Genomic DNA, 25932 nt, shown 5'->3' with positions numbered 1-25932 from the left:
ACGGGTAGAACTTTTGGAATACGAATCGCTGGGTACTCACCATCCATCCTACCTTCCCGAATTCCCTGAAAAGCAGAACAATGGACTAGCTTCTTCGGCGAGTAGCCGATCTGCTTGGGAGTCCTACCGGAGAGTAGGCTGGGCAGGGTCTTAGTGAGTGACACTGGGCATCCCGCCCTCCATTACCCAGCATACTACTCGCTAATGTTCAATCATTAATGAACAAACTTGATGAACTCAGAGCGATGATCCCCTTCAAGAGGGACATCAGGTCCTGCAACATACTCTGTTTTTCTGAGACTTGGCTTTCCTCCGACATCCAGACGGATTATATACAACCAGTGGGTTTTACAGTTTTTCAAGCAGATAGGAAGCGGGATCTCTCTGGCAAGAGCAAGGCTGGGGGGCTCTGATTTATGACCAACAACACATGGTGCGACGGGGGAAACGTACAGGAACTTACAAGTTTCTGCTCCGCGAACTTGGAATACTTGGTCATAAAATATCATCCTTTTCACCTTCCGAGAGAGTTCACTGGGATTATCGCTGTGTACATCCCACCCCAAGCCGACACCAAAAAGGTTCTCAAAGATCTTCATTGGACACTGAACAAACTGGAGATCGCATTCCCGGGGTACTTTAAGAAAAGTAATTTGAGAACAGTGCTCCCAAATTATTACCAACACATCGACTGTCTAACTTGCGGAAATTCAACTCTTGACAACTGCTATACACCTTTTCGATATGGGTATAAGGCCCACTCCCGTCCTCCTTTTGGAAAATCCAACCATGACTCCATCTTGCTTCTCCCCACCTACAAAACAAACAAAGACTCGAGGGAAGTTCTGGTGGTTAGGTCTGTACAGCATTGGTCCAACCAATCGGAATTCACGCTCTAAGACTGCTTTGATCACGTGGACTGGAATATGTTCCAGGTTGCCTCTGGAGATAATCTCAATGAATACGCCGTCAGTCACCGGATTCATAACAAAATGCATAGATGACGTGATAAAGATAGTATCTTTCAAAGCGTACCCAAATCAAAAACCGTGGACTGATAGCTGCCTTGTAGGAAAACTGAAAGAGAGAGATGCTGCTTATGAACAGGGCAAGGTGAACAGGGACAATAATTTGGTTAAACAGTACAAATATGACTTACGCAGATCAATCAAGATGTCGAAACACAAGTATAGAGACAAAGTGGAGGAGCAATTCAGCAGGTCAGACAAAAGGCATGTGTGGCAGGGGCTCCTAACGATCACGGATTACAAAAAGAAAGCCAGCCACATCACTGTCACCAATTCCACCATACCGGACGAGCTAAATACCTTTTTCTCAAGATTCGAGAACAATGACCCTGCGCTGCAGAGGAAAGCCCCATGACAACGTGAGCTACACACTCACAGTCTCCACTGAGGACGTATATAAGTCATTCAAACGTGTTAACCCTTGCAAGGCTGCCGGCCCAAGTGGCATCTTGAACTGTACCCTCAGAGCATGTGCAGACCAGCTGGCTGTTGTGTTCTCTAACGTGTTTAATCTCTCCCTAGCTCAGGCCTCTACACCCACCTGCTTGAAAATGTCCACTATCATCCCTGTACCCAAGAAAGGGAAATAACTGAACTGAATGACTACCGACCAGTAGCACTCACTTCCGTCATCATGAAGTACTTCGAGAGGCTAGTCAAAGACCATATCACCTCCTCCCCCCCGACACACTCGACATTCCAATTCGCCTACCACCCAGACAGATCCACAGACGACGCAATCGCCATTGCACTGCACACTGTCCTTAACCACCTGGACAAAATAAATGCATATGTGAGGATACTGTTCATTGACTACAGCTCGGCCTTCAATCCCATAGTGCCCTACAAGCTCATTACAAAGCTCACAGCCCTGAGTCAGAACTTCTCCCTATGCAACTGGGTCCTGAACTTCCTGACGGGCAGCACCCAGGTGGTGAAGGTAGGCAACATTACCTCCTCGACACGAATCATCAACACAGGGGCCCCACAAGGGTGCGCCTCAGTCCTTTCCTGTATTTCCTATATACCCACGACTGCGTGGCCTCATACAGTTCCAACTCCATCATCAAGTTCGCTGACGACACGCCAATAGTAGGTCTGATCACCAACAATGACGAGACAGCCTACAAGGAGGAGGTAGGCACTCTGACGGCCTGATGCCAGGTAAACAACCTGTTCCTCAACGTTAGCAAAACAAAAGAGCTGATTGTGGACTTCAGGAGGAACCAGGCTGGACAAGCCTCCATCCTCATCAATGGGGCTGCCGTGGAGATGGTCAATAACTTCAAATTCCTCAGCGTGCACATCTCAGAGAATCTGAAATGGTCTAACCACACGGACACCGTAATGAAGAAGGCACGACAGTGACTCTTCAACCTCAGGAGGCTGAAGAAATGCGACCTGTCCCCAGGGGCCCTCACAGTGTTCTACAGGCGCACCATTGAGAGCGTACTGTCAGGCTGCATCACAGTCTGGTACGGCAACTCCACCGCCGCGGACCGCAAGGCTCTTCAGAGTGTGATATGTGCAGCCGAACGCACCATTGGTTGCACACTGTCTGCCGGGTGTTGCAGGAAGGCCAAGAAGATCATCAGGGACCCCAGCCACCCAAACCATGTCCTGTTCTCCCCGCTTCAATCACTCAGACGCGGGCAGTACAGGAGCATCATCGCAAAAACTGAAAGACCCCCCCCCCAAATCTAATTTACCTCACCTGCTACTTCCCCTATGGTCATTCTGTCTCCTGCTCCTTTCGGCCTGAATTCTAGCTACATTTGAAGAGGACAGTAGGCCAAACAGTGGCCGCGAGTGGCGGAGCAGTCTAAGGCACAGCATCGCAGAACTAGCGGGGTCACTACAGACCCGGTTTCAATCCCAGGCTGAGTCGCAGCCGGCCGCGACCGGGAGACGCATGAGGCGTCGCACAATTGGCCCAGCGTCATCCGGGGTAGGGGAGAGTTTGGCCGGCCGGGATGTCCATGTCCCATCGCGCTCTAGCGGCTCATGCCCGCTGACTTCGGTCGGCAGTTGTTACGGTGTTTCTTCCGACACATTGGTGCGGCTGACTTTTGGGTTAAGCGAGCAGTGTGTCAAGAAGTAGTGCGGCTTGGCAGGGTCGTGTTTCGGAGGACGCATGGCTCTCGACCTTCGCCTCTCCCAAGTCCGTACGGGAGTTGCAGTGATGGGACAAGACTAACTTCCAATTGGATATCACAAAATTGGGGGGGAAAAAGGGGTAAAAATAAAAAATGTGCTTCTGATGAAGAGCTAGAAAAGTAAGTAAATAGCCCTATCAGACTGAAAGATAATTTTGTCAAACTTGTGGGGCTCTCCATGTTCATCAGGTGCTCATTTAAAATATGTGCTGCTACTTCACCCAATCCCGTTTGAAAAGTATCCCTTCCTAGCTGTTTTTACATTCCCTGAGACCACCCAGAATATTCCCAGATGTTCATAAAATGGTCACACGTCTCTCGTTTCTGCATCACCAACTTGTGTGTGAGGCAAAAAGAGTATGCTGACTGCGGTTCAATTCGGTGCAGCCAACAGCAGAAGTCCGGAGCACCATCTCACAATGGTGCTCCTTTAGCAGGCTAAAGTTAGATCAAAGATGAGTCAAAGTCTTGGAAGATCACATAATGATTAAATAGTATTCTACATAACATAACCAAATGTTATGCCAAATGATTTTATTCATGTAGGCTACACTGTCCCGCAAATGTTACGCAAAATCATCCTGTTGTCCCACAATTGGGTATTTTAAATGTGGTTACCCTAATCACAAATAACATAACCAGCACTGCCATCACCCTCTTTTAACACTTCACTAAATCTTTCCCAAACATTACTTCTCTGGCCTTCCCTTCTCTTTATTTTCAACTCTCCATTTTGCTGCTTTTCTCTTATTGAGTTAAACTAACAGATTGTCCTTATTGTTTCTGCCCATTCCCTAAAGCCTTTGGCTATTGGCGTGTAGACTATTTGGTGCACATACAGTTCCGCACTAATAATGCCAGATAGCTTAAAAATAATGAAAGGTAAACCTCAACGTAGCCTATAAATTGGACAAGAATGATAAGCCACCTACCTGCCCTTCATCCACACAATATATCATGACACTAAACCCGCCCGCCCCGCAGATACAGTGCCTTGCAAAAGTGTTCATCCCCCTTGGCATTTATCCTATTTTGTTGCATTACAACCTCTAATTTAATGGATTTCTATTTGGATTTCATGTAATGGACATACACAAAATTGTCCAAATTGGTGAAGTGAAATGAAAAAAGACAAATATTAAAACGGAAAAGTTGTGCGTGAATATGTATTTACCCCTTTTGCTATGAAGCCCCTAAATAATATCTGGTGCAACCAATTACCTTCAGAAGTCACATAATTAGTTAAATAAAGTCCACCTGTGTGCAATCTGTCACATGATCTCAGTATATATACACCTGTTCTGAAAGGCCCCATAGTCTGCAACGCCACTAAGCAAGTGGCACCACCAAGGAAGCGACACCATGAAAACCAAGGAGCTCTCCATACAGATCAGGGACAAAGTTCTGGAGAAGTACAGATCAGGGTTGGGTTATAAAAAAAATATATCTGAAACTTTGAACATCCCACGGAGCACCATTAAATCCATTATTAAAATATTGAAAGAATATGGCACCACAACAAACCTGCCAAAACTCACAGACCAGGCAAGGAGGGCAGTAATCAGAGAGGCAACAAAGAGACCAAAGATAACCCTAAAGGGTCTTGCAAAGCTCCAAAGCGAAGAGGGGAGTATATGTCCATAGGACCACTTTAAGCCGTACACTCCACAGAGCTGGGCTTTATGGAAGAGTGTCCAGAAAAAAGCCATTGCTTAAAGAAAAAAATAAGCAAACATGTTTGGTGTTCGCCAAAAGGCATGTGGGAGACTCCCCAAACATATGGAAGAAAGTACTCTGGTCAGATGAGACTAAAATTGAGCTTTTTGGCCATCAAGGAAAATGCTATATCTGGCAAAAACCCAACACCTCTCACCACCCCAAGAATACAATCCCCACAGTGAAGCATGGTGGTGGCAGCATCATGCTGTGGGGATGTTTTTCCATCGGCAGGGACTGGGAAACTGGTCAGAATTAAAGGAATGATGGATGGCGCTAAATACAGGGAAATTCTTGAGGGAAACCTGTTTCAATCTTCCAGAGATTTGGGACGGAGGTTCACCTTCCAGCAAGACAATGAGCCTAAGCATACTGCTAAAGCAACACTTGAGTGGTTTAAGGGGAAACATTTAAATGTCTTGGAATGGCCTAGTCAAAGCCCAGACCTCAATCCAATTGAGAATCTATGGTATGACTTAAAGAATGCTGTACACCAGCGGAACCCATCCAACTTGAAGGGGCTGGAGCAGTGTTGCCTTGAAGAATGGGCAAAAATCCCAGTGGCTAGATGTGCCATGCTGATAGAGACATACCCCAAGAGACTTGCAACTGTAATAGCTGAAAAAGGTGGCTCTACAAAGTATTGACTTTGGGAGGGTGAATAGTTATGCATGCTCAAGTTCTGTTTTTTTGTTTTATTTCTTGTCTGTTTCACAATAAAAAATATTTTGCATCTTAAAAGTGGTAGGCATGTTGTGTAAATCAAATGATACACACCCTCGAAAAAATCTATTTTAATTCCAGGTTGTAAGGCAACAAAATAGGAAAAATGCCAAGGGGGTGAATACTTTTGCAAGCCACTGTATAAGTGAGGGTCCTGCGGGTTATGAGTCAACCTGTGCATCACTAGTGTGTTCTGTCCTAATATGTGTGCTGGTGCTTGGTAGTGGCTGTTGTTTCAACAGGAGTCATTTCAGACAGACAGACTAAGCTGCTGCTGTCCTCTCCACTATTGATGTGTCTCCTCCTGGAGAAGGAGACTTAAGTACACTTACGTTCACGTAACACACACACTCAGAGGCACACGTAAACACATGCGCACACACACACTCAATACTCTCTGGACTCAGAGAACAAGCTGACAGTTGAGAAAAGCTGCAGCAGGCTTACCATACATAGGACACGATGGACCATGCCAGACCTTCACAAGTCACTTCTCTGTCTCAGCATGGCCCCTGGATGGTATGACCAGGTGTGTGTGTATGTGTATGTGTATGTGTGTGTGTGTGTGTGTGTGTGTGTGTGTGTGTGTGTGGTCTGGGCTGTGCCCCTGCTTATAGTTGTTGTTTGCAAGTCACAGTTGAATGCCGCTGTTTTGGAGAGATTAGCGAGGTGGGATGGTTTTAGTGGGGGATCAGAAAATGTGGATTAATCAACTAGACACATACACAGTCACAGTCACATACCCAAACACATGCAAACACAGACACACTTACAGCTGATTACGTGTGCACACACAAACACTCTCTCTCCCTCTCTGTCTCTGTCACACATGTACACACAAACACTCACTCTCTACCTCTCTCTCTCTGTCACACATGTACACACAAACACTCACTCTCTACCTCTCTCTCTCTGTCACACATGTACACACAAACACTCACTCTCTACCTCTCTCTCTGTCACACATGTACACACAAACACTCACTCTCTACCTCTCTCTGTCACACATGCACACACAAACACTCACTCTCTACCTCTCTCTCTCTCTCTCACACACATGTACACACAAACACACGTGTACTACGTAACAACTATTGCAGCTGGGGCGCAACTTTGGTTTCAGAAGTGGGGGGGACATAATCTGGTGGTGGGTCTGGGGGTCCCTCAGAATTTTTTGGGCCCATTTAAAGCCAATTTCCTGCATTTCTACTAGGGCTGTCGACGACATAAAAACATCTTGGTCGACCAAGAGTAGTCTTTTCTTTCGAACAATCAATCAGTCGAAATTTGAAAACTTTTTTCTATATATATCATCTTGAGTATATGTACTGAACTTGTCTGATGCTTTGAGCATGCTGTTTTATTAAATAATTAAGACACACAAATGACTCAAGAGGGAGTCAGAGAGCAAGATAGCCTGACCAGAAGAAAAAAACCTGTTCCTGATGCTGCTGCTGGCCTTTGCAGATTCTGCCTTTACGTTCCTGAAGTTGCCGGTAATCTGCAATCTTTTTTATTTGGAGTGCCAATTTATCTTACCATTTCTAACAATCTGCTTGCCAGTTATGATTTTCATATGCACATTTCTATAGAACAGTTTCATTTTTGTATCTCAAAATCATTGTCTGTGGTTAATCTACATTCTAAAAGTAACTTTTATTGCCAACTATGTAAAAATAGCCTACATAAAGCCAAAAACATTACAGCTTGCAGGTAGAAAATATTCTATAAATCCCATTGGCTATGCATGGCCTGTCTGCAATGAACTTGAAATATTGTATCAACTGGGTTGCCCAAAACAATATATAAAATAGTCGGCATCCTCAGAGTTTTGCGCACCAGTGAGCTCAGGACAGACACAGCTGTAGGCTATTTGTGCAAGGGATAAGAAGTAAATCAGGTATTTTATGACGTTTCCATTTGATCAGAGCATTACATTTTTCCCTTTCATGCCAAGTGGTTATCGAAAAGCAGAGCGCTGGAAATATTGTTCTAATACTTTGAGGAACTATTGTCATTCTCAGTTGATTCTAAAACCATACTTTGCTTACTTGTTTGTGGTGAAGAAAAAATACTTTGAGAAGCTCCACAGCTCATTAGTGGTGGTGAGTTAAGACAATCAGAAATACTATCAGACATCCCAAAATGGGCACATCTATAGGCCTACATTTGCGTGCAGGCCAGGTAGACTAGTTCTACTACTAAATGCGTAATCAGGTGTGCTTGCTCAACGTTGACAGGAGCATTTCAAACAAAAGACGACCAATAAATTGACAAACCTATAAATGGAATGAAATAAACAAAAATGTATTTCTCAAGTGTAGCATAGATTGTGAGTTCTGCTAAACACGTGTCCAATTCGACAAGGAGAACAGTAAATAACTAATAATATATTGAATGCATTAACAGAAAATACCGTAACACACATTTCAGATGAGAAATGAGAATTCATGTTAAATTTAGGCTACTACTCGTGATTGTCTGATTTATTTAGAGTTCAAGGCATATTTAACCAGCATGGCTACTACAGCATTCTGCAGCGATATGACATCCCATCTGGTTTGCGCTTAGTGGGACAATAATTTGTTTTTCAACAGGATATTGACTCAACACACCTCCAGGCTGTGTAAGGGCTACTTGACCAAGAAGGAGAGTGATGGAGTGCTGCATCAGATGACCTGGCCTCCACAATCACCCGACCTCAACCCAATTGAGATGGTTTGGGATGAGTTGAACCGCAGAGTGAAGGAAAAGCAGCCAACAAGTGCTCAGCCTATGTGGGAACTCCTTCAAGACTGTTGGAAAAGCATTCCAGGTGAAGCTGGTTGAGAGAATGCCAAGAGTGTGCAAAGCTGTCAAGGCAAAGGGTTGCTACATTGAAGAATCTCAAATATTTTTGGATTTGTTTAACACCTTTTTGGTTATTACATGATTCCATGTGTTATTTTATGTCTTCACTATTATACAATGTAGAAAAAAATAGAAATAAAATAAAAACCCTTGAATGAGTAGGTGTCCAAACTGGTACTGTAATTAATGGGTAATTTATAGTCACAGCAAACAATGCACACAATAAAGTTATGAAACAATGAATACCCACGAAATGGCGGGAGATGTCTCTCTCCAGAATGTGTTGTGTCTTGTGCATCTGAGCCACAATCCCCATATTCTTAGACCATGTCATCCCTGCGGCCTCCTTATTCGATTAGTCCACTGAGACAGGCATAAAATCAGACAGGTGTCTCGTGTGCCATGAAGAAAAAATAACATATCTGCAGCTGCTAGACTAAAGAAATGTTGTTTTCAAGACAGACCCCTTTTGTCATACAGTATTCCATATAAGGCACGCAGACCTTATGAAAGTTGTACAGTATACCTTTAATCTCGTAATAAACCAAATCTAGTGAGACATAACTTGATATTTCTGTCATCCATTGAGACATTGAGGGAGGATAATTAATGGCAATGCATTTCTTAGCTGCTAAGTTAGTTTCTTCTGAAAACGTTATTCAGTATCAACATTTCCAAGCAAACAAAAACAAGGAGAAGGGAGAATCTATAGACATGCTGAGATAGACAGAATTCAGCCAGCCTTTACAAAATCATAACATGCAAATACAGTTGAAGTCGGAAGATTACATACACTTAGGTTGGAGTCATTAAAAAAAAAATTCTCAACCACTCCACAAACTTCTTGTTAACAAACTAGTTTTGGCAAGTCGGTTTGGACATCTACTTCATGCATGACACAAGTAAGTTTTCCAACAATTGTTTACAGACAGATTATTTCACTGTATCACAGTTCCAGTGGGTCAGAAGTTTACATACACTAAGTTAACTGTGCCTTTAAACAGCTTGGAAAATTCCAGAAAATGATGTCATGGCTTTAGAAGCTTCTGATTGACTCAAATGATGTCAATTAGCCTATTGGAGGTGTACCTGTGGATCCATTTCAAGGCATACCTTCAAAGAATGCCTCTGCTTGAAATCATGGGAAAATCAAAAGATATCAGCAAAGAACTTAGAAAAAAAATTGTAGACCTCCACAAGTCTGGTTCATCCTTGGGAGCAATTTCCAAACGCCTGAAAGTACCATGTTCATCTGTACAAACAATAGTACTGTTACGAATCCCTTTGGCCCAGCAGTCTAGGTGGGATGGTAACGAGACCCGTAACAACTCATGCAAATTATAATAGTGAAAACGTAAGTGAGAACAAACAAACTACAGACAACTAAATTACCGTCAAACACTCATGGTTTATTTGGTAAACACACAGTAAAGAGGGAGGGGGGAGGGGGGAGGGGGGGGGGGGGGGGGCAGGAAAAGGGGCTGAGCTGGACCCAAGGAAAGAAACAAATATCCAAAACCACCCCTAAGCTAGATTAGCCTATTTCAATACAGCTAACTAACTAACCAAAAATACAGTGGGTGGTCCGCCCAGTTCTAACTAGTGTTCTTAGACAAAGTATACCTACAGGTAGTGTATGCCCATGGGCGACATGTCTTGGTACCTCCTTTTCCCAACATCAAACAAACAGTCAAACACCATAACAAAACCATACTCACAGGGTAACGGACAAAGTGACATGTAGTTGCAAAAACACAAGAGATCTAGAGCGAGACTGCATGACAGAGAGATCGAGCTTCAGAGAGAACAGCTGCCAGGGTTTTTAAAAAGGGGTTGTGATAGGGTAATGGAAACTGGAGGAGGTGTGTCTTCTGATTAATGACTGATTGGTGACTGATTGGGAATGATGATTGCCACCTGTGAGGGGAGAAGGAGAGAAAAGAAATACACACACAGGATACACACACACAGGATACCTGTATCCATAACAAGTACGCAAGTATAAACACCATAGGACCACGCAGCCGTCATTCTGCTCAGGAAGGAGACGCGTTCTGTCTCCTAGAGATGAACGTACTTTGGTGCAAAAACTGCAAATCTATCCTAGAACAACAGCAAAGGACCTTGTGAAGATGCTGGAGGACACAGGTACAAAAGTATCTATATCCACAGTAAAACGAGTGCTATATCGACATAACCTGAAAGGCCGCTCAGCAAGGAAGAAGCCACTGCTCCAAAGCCACAATAAAAAAGCCAGACTACGGTTTGCAACTGCACATGGCGACAAAGATCGTACATTTTGGAGAAATGTCCTCTGGTCTGATGAAACAAAAAATAGAACTGTTTGGCCATAATGACCATTGTTATGTTTGGAGGAAAAAGGGGGAGGCTTGCTTGCAAGCCGAAGAACACCATCCCAACCATGAGGCAGCATCATGTTGTGAGGGTGCTTTGCTGTAGGACGGACTGGTGCACTTCACAAAATAGATGGCATCATGAGGGAGGAAAAGGATGTGGATATATTGAAGCAACATCTCAAGACATCAGTCAGGAAGTTTAAGCTTGGTCACAAATGGGTCTTCCAAATGGACAATGACCCCAAGTATGCTTCCAAAGTTGTGGCAAAATGGCTTAAGGACAACAAAGTCAAGGTAATGGAGTGGCCATCACAAAGCCCTGACCTCAATCCCATAGAAAATGTGTGGGCAGAAATGAAAAAGTGTGTGCGAGCAAGGAGGCCTACAAACCTGACTCAGTTACACCAGCTCTGTCCGGAGGAATGGGCCCAAATTCCCCCAACTTATTGTGGGAAGCTTGTGGAAGGCTACCCAAAATATTTGACTCAAGTCAAACAATTTAATGGCAATGCTACCAATTACTAATTGAGTGTATGTAAACTTCTGACCCACTGGGAATGTGATGAAAGAAATTAACGCTGAAATAAATCATTCTCCCTACTATTATTCTGACATTTCGCATTCTTAAAATAAAGTGGTGATCCTAACTGACCTAAGACAGGACATTTTTACTGGGATTAAATTTATCAACCTTTGATACCGTTTGGAAATCAATTTGAGGTATGTCAGACTGTCTTAAAATAGTTTCAATCTTTGAAGCTTCTGGCTTGTCCAGTGTTTGCTGCACAGAGAGAATAAAGTGTTGCATCTGCAAAATTTCACCTCAGCACCGTCACAGACTGGTCTTCCCTGGCTGTCTGAACCTGTCACCATCTGATCCTGCTAAGACATGATGAGCATAGTATTATACCAACTTCTTATACCATGTCAGTGTGAAAAGTAGATAATTAGCTAGGGAAACTGGCAGATCAATAACCTTACATTGCTAAACTGACTCTAATAAAAACTCACATTGTGCTGTCAAAAAACTTCAGAATATCGGACTTTAATCATTTGGCCGCTGGGGTCATCGTTGAGTTAGCTAGTTAACGTTAACCAACTTTTGGCAAGCTCTCGTAGTAATGGTACATCAACTGATGAAAACTAGCCAAGTTAATTTACTTCTGTTGAAACTGGACAAAAAGTATATAAAACATTTCATACACACAACAGCTGTTAGATACAGCTACCTGACAGATAGCAGATAGAGCTACCTGACAGATAGCAGATAGAGCTACCTGACAGATACAGCTACCTGACAGATAGCAGATAGAGCTACCTGACAGATACAGCTACCTGACAGATAGCAGCTGCAGACAGCAGCACTGTGCCTTTCAGAAGCTTTGCCTTCACACAGCCTGTCTGCACGCTCTGTGGTGTCCACGCGGTCCTAAATCCAGCTGGCTGAAATTGCCAAATAGCCTACCCGACCACTCTGAGGCGTCCGCATGGTCCTAAAGCACACCAATGCCGCTTTTGGTATCACAGTGCAATGATAAAACCAGGGGGGACAAAAATGCAATTTTAGAATGTGGGAGGTCATGTCCCCGCCATCCCCAGTGAAAGTTGTGCCCCTGTATTGCAGTAAATTAATTGCCGGTAAGTACTCCCCATGCCGGCAGTGAGCGTTTAATTAGACTGAAATGATGGGGCTTTTGTTTTGGTACAGGCAGAGTTTAATGAAGGGGTATGCTCTGAACTCACTAAACAATCAACAGTGAACAGCAGTTCATCCTCCATCATGCAGATATCTGGGTTTCTGTCTTTGTGTTTGTGCTGTGGGATGTGCGCCTTATGTGAGTGCTGAGTACCCGCTGTAGTATTGCATTCCAAACTTTGAGATTCAAAGGTGTAATATAGACATTTAGAGGTGTGTGTTCAAGTTTCAGATTTTAAGTTTTGATGTCAAATGCACAAGTACAGTGAAATGCCTTTCTTGCAAACTCAAAACCCAACAATGCAATAATCAATAACAATGTATTACTAGAAAAAACACACAAGAAATAAGAATAAGAAATATGAAATACACAATAAAGTAAGTAAGTAAGTAAGTAAGTAAGCATACTATATGCAGGAAATATTTAAAAAGTCAGTTCCAATACAGAGGTGTGTAGAGTCACTATAAATGTATGTGCATTATGTGTGAGTGGTGAGAAAATTATGGAGTGAGTGCTTGTGTGTGTGTTGGAGTGAGAGTGAAAGTGTGTGTGAGTGTGCATAGAGACAGTGCAAATACTGAAATATTTGTGTGTGCATGTGCGTTTGTGTGTGTGTGTGACGAGTACCCACCTGTAGTATTGCATTCTAAACGTTGAGATTAGAATGTAGATTTACATTTATTTAGAATGATTAGTATATTTTAGAACGATATTGAGTTATTTATCCTCCCTCTTAGAGATGACACAACTCCTAAGAAATGCGATTTGGACTAAACATTTGCTTTAGGATAAATAAGCAGCTGTTCCTTGTAACCTCCCTCTCTCTCTCACTCTCTCCCTCCTCTCTCTTCTCTTTCTACCCTCGTCTCCCCCCTATTTTTCCCTCCTCTCTCTCTCTCTCTCTCTCTCTCTCTCTCTCTCTCTCTCTCTCAGAATGACAGTATGGTGGACAGTAATGGGGAGGAGTCTCAAGAGAGTCTGGATGTACTGCCTGACGTCTCTCTGGTGAGCCCCGCAGTCAGACCCAGAACCATAACCTCATAAAGATGGACAAAGCAGAGGTTGGAGGGAGGGAGGGATGGAGGGAGAGGGTAAAAACAACACAGCTGGAAATGAAAGAGCGACAAGAAGAGGAAGCAACGGATATGCAGTTTGAACTCTTATAGCCTTCATCCCTTATTTATTTCTTTCCTGTGGAGGAGTCTGTTTAGAGTTAGAGGATATTAGTGCATACATTTTTCCTCCGCTTCCTCTTCCTCCTCCTCCCTCCTTACTAAGGAGGAACTTGCGCTCTGTCTGACACCTGAGGTAAAAGCTCTAATCAGAAACACACAAACACAAACAAGAATACCTACCACAGTTACCAGAGCAATGGTAACCGATGTCGACAGGAGGCTGTGTTGGTTCCAAGGCGATGTAATGTGGGACACAGAAAGCAAAGACCTGACGAGTCTTAAAAACACCTCAACTCCATTCAGCCAGAACATATTTGTGTTGGTTTTGATTGCTTTCTCTTGCTTTTTTTAAACCCATGAATCACTTCATTCATTCTCTCCCCGCTCCTGTTGCTGTTTGCATTGTTCATTTCTCAGTTGGTTTTGGTTGGAGGGGAGAGCTTGTTGCCGGGGACACAGCGGACTGGGAAGGTGTAACCTGAGGTTACACAAAGACCATGTTTAGCTGTGAGGCTCAACTGAATCCTGGCCTAACTGAATGAGTTGTGTTGAATTCTGAGGCGTGACAATTGGTAGTGTGTGTGTGTGGAATGATGAGATTCCAGATATGTGCTGTAGTATATGAGTGTTTTGTGGGATGAAAGGAATGTGATCTGTTTGTTCTCCTCTTACCTTAGGATGAGGTGCATTCCACATCCGAATCTCCCCCCACCTTCAAACCCCCATCCCCTCCAGGGCTGCAGAGGCATCCCAGCAGACGAGACCAGGTCAAAAAACGCCCTTCCTCCAAATCCTCCTATTCTGGACTCTACTTCACCGCCCCTGCCCATAACCCACCCAAGGACCAGAGGGGGGACCGAGGGTCCCCCTCCTCACCCAAGGTCCCCCTCCAAAAGGATTTCTCCGTCCCCCATAAGAGGGACCCCTCTGTCCCCCATAAGAAGGAGATGGCAACTGCCAAGTTTTCCATGGTCAACAAGCACGCCATAGGCCCCTTCCCTAGAGTCCAGTCCCCTACTAAGACCACCAAACCTGCCGCCCCCTCCCCATATCTACCACCTCCCCATCCACTCCCTGCCCCATCCACACCCCCTCCCCTTCCACACAGCCCGGACAAGGCCTCCTCTGGCTTCAACAAACAGCACTTTGTCATGGTGGAGGTCCACAGACCCAATGCAGAGTCTGGCGTCAACGAGGTGCGGTCCCTGCCCCAGTCACAAGGTAAGAGGCATGGAGGGAGTAGGTTGGAGGAAAAGCTAGAGTTGGACTCCGAAACCATGAGACCAGATTTGGACGCGAAGGATTGGTTCCACAAATAAGAGGAAGTGCATGTTTATGTGTAATCATGGGTGTATGTATTTCTGCCTGACTGTGTCCCTGTGCCGGTCTCTAACCTTCTGCACCCATCCCCTCCAAGGTGCCACCCTGTCCCAGCTGTCAGACAGTGGACAGACACTGAGCGAGGACAGCGGGGTGGACATTAGCGAGTCGGGGCGAGTCAGCAGGGAAAGCAGTCCAAACATACGCCCCCCACGAGACCCCCAGGGGGCAGGAGGGGACAGCACCTCCAAACCGGTGAGGAGGACACACCAGCGGGGAGAAAGACGACACAGAAAGAGAAAGAGGGAGATGTATGGATGGATGAATGGATGGATGGAGCTGAAAGTGAGGGATGACAAGAAGAGAAAGACAATCAGAGCTGGGTTGTTCTCTGTCACTGCTCACTCTATCTGAAGCTTGTTCTCAATCCTAACTGTCCTAACTTCTTTCTGTTTTATTCTTTCTTTATGCACATACAGTTTTTCTTTCTTTGCTCATTGATACATTTTTGTCCTTTCAATGATTTCTCATCTATTCAATCACTTCCATCTCATCTCATACTGCGCTAGAGGTCTCTTGTTTCCTCTGCCTGTCCCTTTATGCTTATTGCTGATTAGTGGTTAGGTGGTGGGAAAATTGTTGATTGGTTCCAACCTTTATGGGTGGACCAATGTCTAACAAAGGTGCAAAAGAAAAGAGTTCATGGGTCTCCAGGGTGAATATTTGAGTAAAAAGCTGAGTTATATTATGCCCCCTCTCTTCTCTCTCTCTCTCTCTCTCTGCAGCCGGGTCTCTTGGAGCCCACCTCCGCACTGGTGAGGGTGGCAAAGAGTGCCAGTACCCTGGGCATCGCCATCGAAGGGGGTGCCAACACTCGCCAGCCCCTGCCACGCATCGTCACCATACAGGTGGGTCTCAAACAGCCTAAAATACCCTTCATGCCCCTCACCCCTCTCACCCTCCCTTTTCAAGTAATCTCTGAAATGACAGCTTGCCAGACAATCTCCTGCACCTGTCAGAATTGATCTAGCCATGGTATTCTGTGTTCTGCAACTCTGCACAGTCATTGGCCCGTGCCGCCTCCTCTTCCACACATGGCTACACAACACAGCCTCTGTCAGATCAGTCTGTGGTTTCACACTGGAAGAGAACTCAAACTGAGATCCCTGGCTGCCATGCCATTGTTCCTCCACTCCAGAGGACTGGCAGATTTACCAGGGATGATTATAACCTTTAGAATAGACTCTATCGCAGGGCTCTGACGCCCAGAGGGCCTGAGACAATGCGACAATGCTAGGCAATTATACATTTTATTTGTCACATGCGCCGAATACATCCGCCATACTAGGCGGTGATGCAACCAGTCAAGATGCTCTCAATGGTGCAGCTGTAGAACCTTTTGAGGGTCTGAGGACCCATGCCAAATCTTTTCAGTCTCCTGAGGGGGAATAGGCGCTGTCGTGCCCTCTTCACGACTGTCTTGGTGTGTTTGGACCATGATAGTTCGTTGGTGATGTGGACACCAAGGAACTTGAAGCTCTCAACCTGATCCACTACAGCCCCGTTGATGTAGTCCACGATCATTTCCTTTGTATTGATCACGTTGAGGGAGAGGTTGTTGTCCTGGCACCACACTGCCAAGTCTCTGACCTCCTCTCTATAGGCTGTGTCATCATTGCCGGTGATCAGGCCTACCACTGTTGTGTCATCGGCAAACTTAAGGAAGGTGTTGGAGTCATTCATGGCAATGCAGTCATGGGTGAACAGGGAATACAGGAGGGGACTGAGCATGCACCCTGAGGGGCCCCCGTGTTGAGGATCAGTGTGGCAGATGTGTTGTTACCTACCCTTACCATCAAGAGGTTTCTTGGATAATGGTGTTGATGTGAGCCATGACCAGCCTTTCAAACCACTTCATGGCTACAGACGTGAGTGCTACGGGTCGGTAGTCATTTAAGCAGGTTACCTTGGTGTTCTTGGGCACAGGGACTATGGTGGCCTGCTTGAAACATGTTGGTATTACAGACTCGGTCAGGGACAGGTTGAAAATGTCAGTGAAGACACTTGCCAGTTGGTCAGCGCATGCCCAGAGTGCATGTCCTGGTAATCCGTTTGGCCCTGCGGCTTTGTGAATGTTGACCTGTTTAAAGGTCTTACTCACATTGTCTACGGAGAGCGTGATCACACAGTCATCCAGAACAGCTGGTGCTCTCATGCATGCTTCAGTGTTGCTTGCCTAGAAGCGTGCATAGAAGTAATTTAGCTCATCTGGTAGGTTTGTGTCACTGGTCAGCTCGCGGCTGTGCTTCCCTTTGTAGTCTGTAATAGTTTGCAAGCCCTGCCACATCCAGCAAACGTAGGATTCAATCTTTATATTGACTCTTTATCTGTTTAATGCTTTGTCTGATTGCATAGCGGGATTTCTTAAAAGCGTCCTGATTGGAGTCCCGCTCCTTGAAAGCGGCAGCTCTACCATTTAGCTCTGTGCGGATGTTGCCTGTAATCCATGGCTTCTGGTTGAGGTGTGTATGTACGGTCACTATGGGGACGACATCATCGATGCAATTATTGATGAAACCAGTGACGGATGTGGTGTATTTGTAACAGGGTTATATTGGTGATTCCCCTTGCCACTTTATTGTTAAGCCAATGGGTTTTTGGTTTTAGTTTTGTCTTGCCTTCACCTACTCAACATGGCATCTTATTGGCTGGTTTGCGTAGCTTGCTTACGAGGGAGGATGTTTCAGTTAGAATCGTCCCAGTGAACAAGCACCAAACCAGCGGTAAGTTGTTGGTTGCAAAGCACTGTACGTCAAAAGTGATTTTTATACTCCCAAGTGATGATTTAAATCTACAATTTATATACATTTGCTTGTAAATGTTATTCGAACCTCACACATAAGATGCAGCGTTTTTTGGTGAATATTTATTGTGCATTTTGTTGTAGAGAATTCCCGCCAATACTAGCTAGCAACTTACTGTGTCTGGTGGGGGGGTTCGTATATTTTGTACAGTGCGTGAGTGCAGAGTTGGATGGTGAGCCGTGCATTGCATGACGTGCAATTTTGTGCTGTTTCTATCGGGTACATTGTTCAAAATATTATATTGTAATTGTTGTATTATTTTGGTAACTACATTGCCCAGTGAACAAGCACCAAACCAGCGTGCGTGAGTGCAGAGTTGGATGGTAAGCCGTGCATTGCATGACGTGCAATTTTGTGCTGTTTCTATCAGAATAAAGCTCCATGACTGGTGCTACAAGTTGGAGTTCGTGTCGATGATTGATTGTACACAACGCAAGAAGAGTACTGTTACATATTCCTCAATGCCATCGGAAGAATCGCGGAACATATTCCAGTCTGTGCTAGCAAAACAGTCATGTAGCTTAGCATCTGCGTAATCTGACCACTTCCGATATGAACGAGTCACTGGTACTTCCTGCTTTCGTTTTTGCTTGTAAGCAGGAATCAGGAGGATATAGTTATGGTCAGATTTGCCAAATGGAGAGCGGGGGAGAGCTTTGTACTCGTGTCTGTGTATGGAGTAAAGGTGGTCTAGAGTTTTTTTCCCTCTGGTTGCACATGCTGGTAGAAATGAGGTAAAACAGATTTAAGTTTCCTTGCATTAAAGTCCCCGGCCACTAGGAGCGCCACCTCTGGATGAGCATTTTCTTGTTTGCTTATGGCCTTATACAGCTCGTTGAGTGCAGTTTTAATGCCAGCATCGGTTTGTGGTGGTAAATAGACAGCTACGAAAAATATAGATGAAAACTCTCTTGGTAAATAGTGTGGTCTACAGCTTATCATGAGATTCTCATACGAGCAAAACCTTGAGACTTCCTTAATATTAGAGTTCGTGCACCAGCTGTTTTTAACAAATAGACACAGACTTACCAGAGGCAGCTGTTCTATCTTGTCGAAGCACAGAAAACCCAGCCAGCTGTATGTTATCCATGTCGTCGTTCAGCCACAACTCTGTGAAACATAAGATATTACAGTTTTTAATGTCCCGTTGGTAGATTAGTCTTGATCAGAGCTCATCCATTTTATTATCCAATGATTGCACGTTGGCTAATAGGACTGATGGTAGAGATGGATTACCCACTCGCCGTCGGATTCTTGCAAGGCACACCGATCCCCTATATCGCTGTCTCTTCTTCATGCGAATGACATCGCGTCCGACTTGTTAAATAAAAAATCTTTGTCCAGTACGAGGTGAGCAATCGCTGTTCTGATATTCAGAGGCTATTTTCTGTCAAAAGAGACAGTGGCAGCAACATTAGGTACAAAATAATTTACAAATAACACAGAAAAACACACACAATAGCACAATTGGTTAGGAACCCATAAAACGACAGCCATCTCCTCCGGCGCCATTATTTATGCGGCATGTCCGTATTTTAATGGTATGCTTGCGAAAAACCCCTGCAAAGAGGTAGGGGTTTACATTAAAATATTACAGTAGCCATAGCAACAGGGTCAAAGATCCACCCTGTGATGTTGTGACTAAGGTTAGACGTCCGTGGGTGTGGCTAGTTCAGTCCAGCTCAGGTAAATATTGCCCTTTACCCTTGCCAGGTGCTTTACATGAATGTCTAACTGTAAGAGTACATTAAATGTGTTTTTTGGGTTCCAAGCATCCTTTCATTTGTTTAATCAAGAGGATAAGAGTTGATCCTGTTCTATCCCTTTACCTGAAGGAGTACATCCACTGAGAGCAGTGAATGTTATGTGAAATAAAGGGTTGGCTGAAGGCCACATCTAAGTAAGAACTGAGGATAATACCACCGTACCTGGCTGTAGCTCTGCTCTGTTCAGGTCTGTCTGTGTCTCTTTTGATTAACCTAAAGAGTGAGGAGAGAGGAGGGCTGGGGAGGGAGCTGTGCTGTTCTGTGGAGTTCAGAGAACCACTGAAAGCCCTCCCGCTCAAAAGATGCTTTGGTGAGAGGCTAATGAAAAATAAAAGAGCCGCTGATTGCGAGGGGAGCGACAAAGGCTCTGACCGGGAAATCAGCATATTCAAAATCAAAGAGAGCAATGGAGGGAGGGAGAGAGGGAGCTAGGGAGGGGAGAGAGATATACAGAAAGATGGAAGAGAAGATGGTACATTGTGTTAATAATAAAGGGGATTCAGACTGAGAACGTTTGCAGAGAAGGGAAGGTAGGAGAGGAAGAGAGAGAAAGGGAGGCAATCGAGCGAGTGACAGACAGGCGTGAGAGGTTTTAATTCCATTGCTATAGCTCTCCTCATCAACGGGTGGAAATGCACAGACAAAAGGCATGAGCCATGAGATATGGACGTGCTCTTTTCTCTCATCCCCCTTTCTCTTTATTCATCTGTTTTCGCTTTCCTCTATCTTAGGAGAGACAGGAACAAGGTATCCGAGCGCGCTCGCCAACCAGGCTGATTTTCATATCAATGTAGCGTTGCCACGTACTGTAACCCTGCCAATAACATCACAGTGTCTCTAATCAGTCACAGGTGATAGGGCCTCGTCAGCATCCTAATTGGTTAGGGCGTCGGATGGTCCTGGCCCAATCACAACCTCTTCCGTTCCACTGTATGTTCCAATGTACCTCTAATAGTTGTCTTCTATCAGCTCGCTTGAGCTCTGATGAGCGGGGTGGAAATATTTGAGGTGTGTCCTTTAAAACATTATCCAAAGTTCTAATTTCAGGCAGTGCTGATAGGTATATTTAAGACCAACTAAAAGCTGGTTTTAGTGGTAACGCAGTTGGTAATGGCATGAATTTAGACAGTGGAAGCGCAGCCTATCCAGCCGTGAGGCACAATGCCCATATGCGCATAGAACAAGAGTAGCCTAATGTGCTTTTGGTGCCTGTATACTTTGTATTTAGAAACATAAAAACTTATATTTTTTCCCATTTTGTTTTATTTTATTAAAAACCAAGCATAGCCTCCCCTCATTTCAATGAAGGCTTTTGATGCCCGATGCAATTGCGAAGTAGTCAAGACTGTCGATAAAGGGTTTGCCTCCTGAGACCGCTTGGAAGTAAATCTTAATCACCAAAGCTTTATTAAAATATCCTCACCAAAGCTTTATTAAAATATCATCACCGAAGCTTTATTAAAATATCATCACCAAAGCGTTTTTTAAATATCATCACCAAAGCTTTATTAAAATATCATCACCAAAGCTTTATTAAAATATCATCACCAAAGCTTTATTAAAATATTATCACCAAAGCTTTATTAAAATATCATCACCAAAGCGTTTTTAAAATATCATCACCAAAACTTTATTAAAACATCCTCACCAAAGCTTTATTAAAATATCATCACCAAAGCTTTATAAAAATATCATCAACAAAGCTGTATTAAAATATAATCACCAAAGCTGTATTAAAATATAATCACCAAAGCTGTATTAAAATATCATCACCAAAGCTGTATTAAAATATAATCACCAAAGCTGTATTAAAATATAATCACCAAAGCTGTATTAAAATATCATCACCAAAGCTGTATTAAAATATCATCACCAAAGCTGTATTAAAATATCCTCACCAAAGCTTTATTAAAATATCATCACCAAAGCGTGTTTTAAATATCATCACCAAAGCTTTATTAAAATATCCTCACCAAAGCTTTATTAAAATATCATCACCAAAGCTTTATTAAAATATCATCAACAAAGCTTTATTAAATATCATCACCAAAGCTTTATTAAAATATCATCACCAAAGCGTGTTTTAAATATCATCACCAAAGCTTTATTAAAATATCATCACAAAAACTTTATTAAAATATCATCACCAAAGCTGTATTAAAATATCATCACCAAAGCTTGATTAAAATATCTTCACCAAAGCTGTATTAAAATATCATCACCAAAGCTGTATTAAAATATCATCACTAAAGCTTGATTAAATATCAGCACTAAAGTTTTTTTTAAATATCATCACCAAAGCTTTATTAAAATACCATCACCAAAGCTGTATTAAAATATCATCACCAAAACTTTATTAAAATATCATCACCAAAGCTGTATTAAAATATAATCACCAAAGCTTTATTAAAATATCCTCACCAAAGCTTTACTAAAATATCATCACCAAAGCTGTATTAAAATATCATCAACAAAGCTTTATTAAAATATCATCACCAAAGCTTTATTAAATATCATCACTAAAGCTGTATTAAAATATCATCACCAAAGCTTTATTAAAATATCATCACCAAAGCTTTATTAAAATATCATCACCAAAGCTGTATTAAAATATCATCACCAAAGCTTGATTAAATATCATCACCAAAGTTTTTTTTTAATATCATCACCAAAGCTTTATTAAAATATCACCAAAGCGTTTTTTAAATATCATCACCAAAGCTTTATTAAAATATCATCACCAAAGCGTGTTTTAAATATCATCACCAAAGCTTTATTAAAATATCATCACCAAAGCTGTATTAAAATATAATCACCAAAGCTGTATTAAAATATCATCAACAAAGCTGTATTAAAATATCATCACCAAAGCTTTATTAAATATAATCACCAAAACTTTATTAAAATATCCTCACCAAAGCTTTATTAAAATATCATCACCAAAGCGTGTTTTAAATATCATCACCAAAGCTTTATTAAAATATCCTCACCAAAGCTTTATTAAAATATCATCACCAAAGTTTTTTTTTAATATCATCACCAAAGCTTTATTAAAATATCACCAAAGCGTTTTTTAAATATCATCACCAAAGCTTTATTAAAATATCATCACCAAAGCGTGTTTTAAATATCATCACCAAAGCTTTATTAAAATATCATCACCAAAGCTGTATTAAAATATAATCACCAAAGCTGTATTAAAATATCATCAACAAAGCTGTATTAAAATATCATCACCAAAGCTTTATTAAATATAATCACCAAAACTTTATTAAAATATCCTCACCAAAGCTTTATTAAAATATCATCACCAAAGCGTGTTTTAAATATCATCACCAAAGCTTTATTAAAATATCCTCACCAAAGCTTTATTAAAATATCATCACCAAAGCTTTATTAAAATATCATCAACAAAGCTTTATTAAATATCATCACCAAAGCTTTATTAAAATATCATCACCAAAGCGTGTTTTAAATATCATCACCAAAGCTTTATTAAAATATCATCACAAAAACTTTATTAAAATATCATCACCAAAGCTGTATTAAAATATCATCACCAAAGCTTGATTAAAATATCTTCACCAAAGCTGTATTAAAATATCATCACCAAAGCTGTATTAAAATATCATCACCAAAACTTTATTAAAATATCATCACCAAAGCTGTATTAAAATATAATCACCAAAGCTTTATTAAAATATCCTCACCAAAGCTTTACTAAAATATCATCACCAAAGCTGTATTAAAATATCATCAACAAAGCTTTATTAAAATATCATCACCAAAGCTTTATTAAATATCATCACTAAAGCTGTATTAAAATATCATCACCAAAGCTTTATTAAAATATCATCACCAAAGCTTTATTAAAATATCATCACCAAAGCTGTATTAAAATATCATCACCAAAGCTTGATTAAATATCATCACCAAAGTTTTTTTTTAATATCATCACCAAAGCTTTATTAAAATATCACCAAAGCGTTTTTTAAATATCATCACCAAAGCTTTATTAAAATATCATCACCAAAGCGTGTTTTAAATATCATCACCAAAGCTTTATTAAAATATCCTCACCAAAGCTTTATTAAAATATCATCACCAAAGCTTTATTAAAATATCATCAACAAAGCTTTATTAAATATCATCACCAAAGCTTTATTAAAATATCCTCACCAAAGCTTTATTAAAATATCATCACCAAAGCGTGTTTTAAATATCATCACCAAAGCTTTATTAAAATATCATCACAAAAACTTTATTAAAATATCATCACCAAAGCTGTATTAAATTATCATCACCAAAGCTTGATTAAAATATCTTCACCAAAGCTGTATTAAAATATCATCACCAAAGCTGTATTAAAATATCATCACTAAAGCTTGATTAAATATCAGCACTAAAGTTTTTTTTAAATATCATCACCAAAGCTTTATTAAAATACCATCACCAAAGCTGTATTAAAATATCATCACCAAAACTTTATTAAAATATCATCACCAAAGCTGTATTAAAATATAATCACCAAAGCTTTATTAAAATATCCTCACCAAAGCTTTACTAAAATATCATCACCAAAGCTGTATTAAAATATCATCAACAAAGCTTTATTAAAATATCATCACCAAAGCTTTATTAAATATCATCACTAAAGCTGTATTAAAATATCATCACCAAAGCTTTATTAAAATATCATCACCAAAGCTTTATTAAAATATCATCACCAAAGCTGTATTAAAATATCATCACCAAAGCTTGATTAAATATCATCACCAAAGTTTTTTTTTAATATCATCACCAAAGCTTTATTAAAATATCATCACCAAAGCGTTTTTTAAATATCATCACCAAAGCTGTATTAAAATATAATCACCAAAGCTGTATTAAAATATCATCACCAAAGCTGTATTAAAATATCATCACCAAAGCTGTATTAAAATATCATCAACAAAGCTTTATTAAATATCATCACCAAAGCTTTATTAAAATATCCTCACCAAAGCTTTATTAAAATATCATCACCAAAGCGTGTTTTGAATATCATCACCAAAGCTTTATTAAAATATCATCACCAAAGCTTTATTAAAATATCATCACCAAAGCTTTATTAAAATATCATCACCAAAGCGTGTTTTGAATATCATCACCAAAGCTTTATTAAAATATCATCACCAAAGCTGTATTAAAATATCATCACCAAAGCTTTATTAAAATATCATCACCAAAGCTTTATTAAATGTCATCACCAAAGCTTGATTAAAATATCATCACCAAAGCTTGATTAAAATATCAGGTTTGAGAGGAATAACACAGTGAGCTGACGTTCTCTTTTTATCTATGCATTGTAGGCAGGCCCACATTATTTTAGCCATACAGGTCCCGTTTTTGATGTACGTTAAACCCCCGCCATGATGTAGGCTACATGTCCATGCCCATCATGAAACGAGAGATACCGGTGAACCTCGTAATTAGAAGTTATCTGCAACCTGTAAAAATCGCTAGTTTTCCGTTTCATATGTTGAAAACCTAAGCCTTCCCTTAGGCCCAATATAATGAAGGTTGGTTCAACAGCAATGTGTGTCTTTTTTATCTTGGCGATTTTATGATATCATTCATTACATTTTACCTTTATTTATTGTTGTTGTTTTTTTTTTAACAGATTGCTTATTTTTCGTTTAATTGTATTATAACCAAACATAGAATGATTCACCTTCTTGGTTTTATCGTGATGTCGTGTCTTTGACTATGCCAGATTGATTGCTATGACATGCTATTCTATAAAATAATTTCTCCGTAATTAATATTACCTGATTGAACTAATCATGTAAATATTAATTAACTAGAGAGGGACACCACGAAAGAATATGTATAGAGCTGTTATCTTTCGAATAAACTCTTAAAGATTTAGGAATATTTTACATGCATAACAGTCACATTAATCGTCATTTTATTCAGTCTCATCTGAAAGTTGTAAGTCCTTTATTATCTGCAAGAATCCTGGCTAACATGTTGAATCAGCAATACAAAATTGGGTTTAATTATTTATTTACTAAATACCTAACTAATCACACAGAATCACACATATACAATTAAATCATAACTTGATCACAAATTACGTCATACAGAAAACGTCCCTAGCGGGCGGAATAGATATGACAGCTTGTTACACAAAGGGAAGGGGCGGGATTTTTAGTGAAAGAGCGGGAGATTCGAACATAGGCGAGCTGTGCTATAGTAAATACAGTATACGATGCATTCTAAATTACCGCCCATTTGA

General features: G+C 41.4%; 1 protein-coding gene across 2 annotated transcripts in view; it reads left to right on the top strand.

Annotated features, from left to right (window-relative positions):
• whrna (whirlin a) overlaps window positions 1-25932 on the top strand; it is a 161943-nt gene that overhangs the window by 129059 nt on the left and 6952 nt on the right. Inside the window, exons 8-11 of one of the 2 annotated variants that reach the window (XM_071350756.1) lie at window positions 13461-13532; window positions 14380-14923; window positions 15120-15277; window positions 15808-15930. In XM_071350756.1, coding sequence (XP_071206857.1) covers window positions 13461-13532; window positions 14380-14923; window positions 15120-15277; window positions 15808-15930 — 897 coding nt within the window. The remainder of the gene's footprint in view (window positions 1-13460; window positions 13533-14379; window positions 14924-15119; window positions 15278-15807; window positions 15931-25932) is intronic. The other variant, XM_071350758.1, reaches the window with a different exon arrangement.

This window comes from Salvelinus alpinus, chromosome 18, assembly GCF_045679555.1.
Source record: "Salvelinus alpinus chromosome 18, SLU_Salpinus.1, whole genome shotgun sequence".
Lineage (NCBI taxonomy): Eukaryota > Metazoa > Chordata > Actinopteri > Salmoniformes > Salmonidae > Salvelinus > Salvelinus alpinus.
Note: the sequence above shows the minus strand (reverse complement) of the source record. Positions and strands in the feature narration are given on the sequence as shown.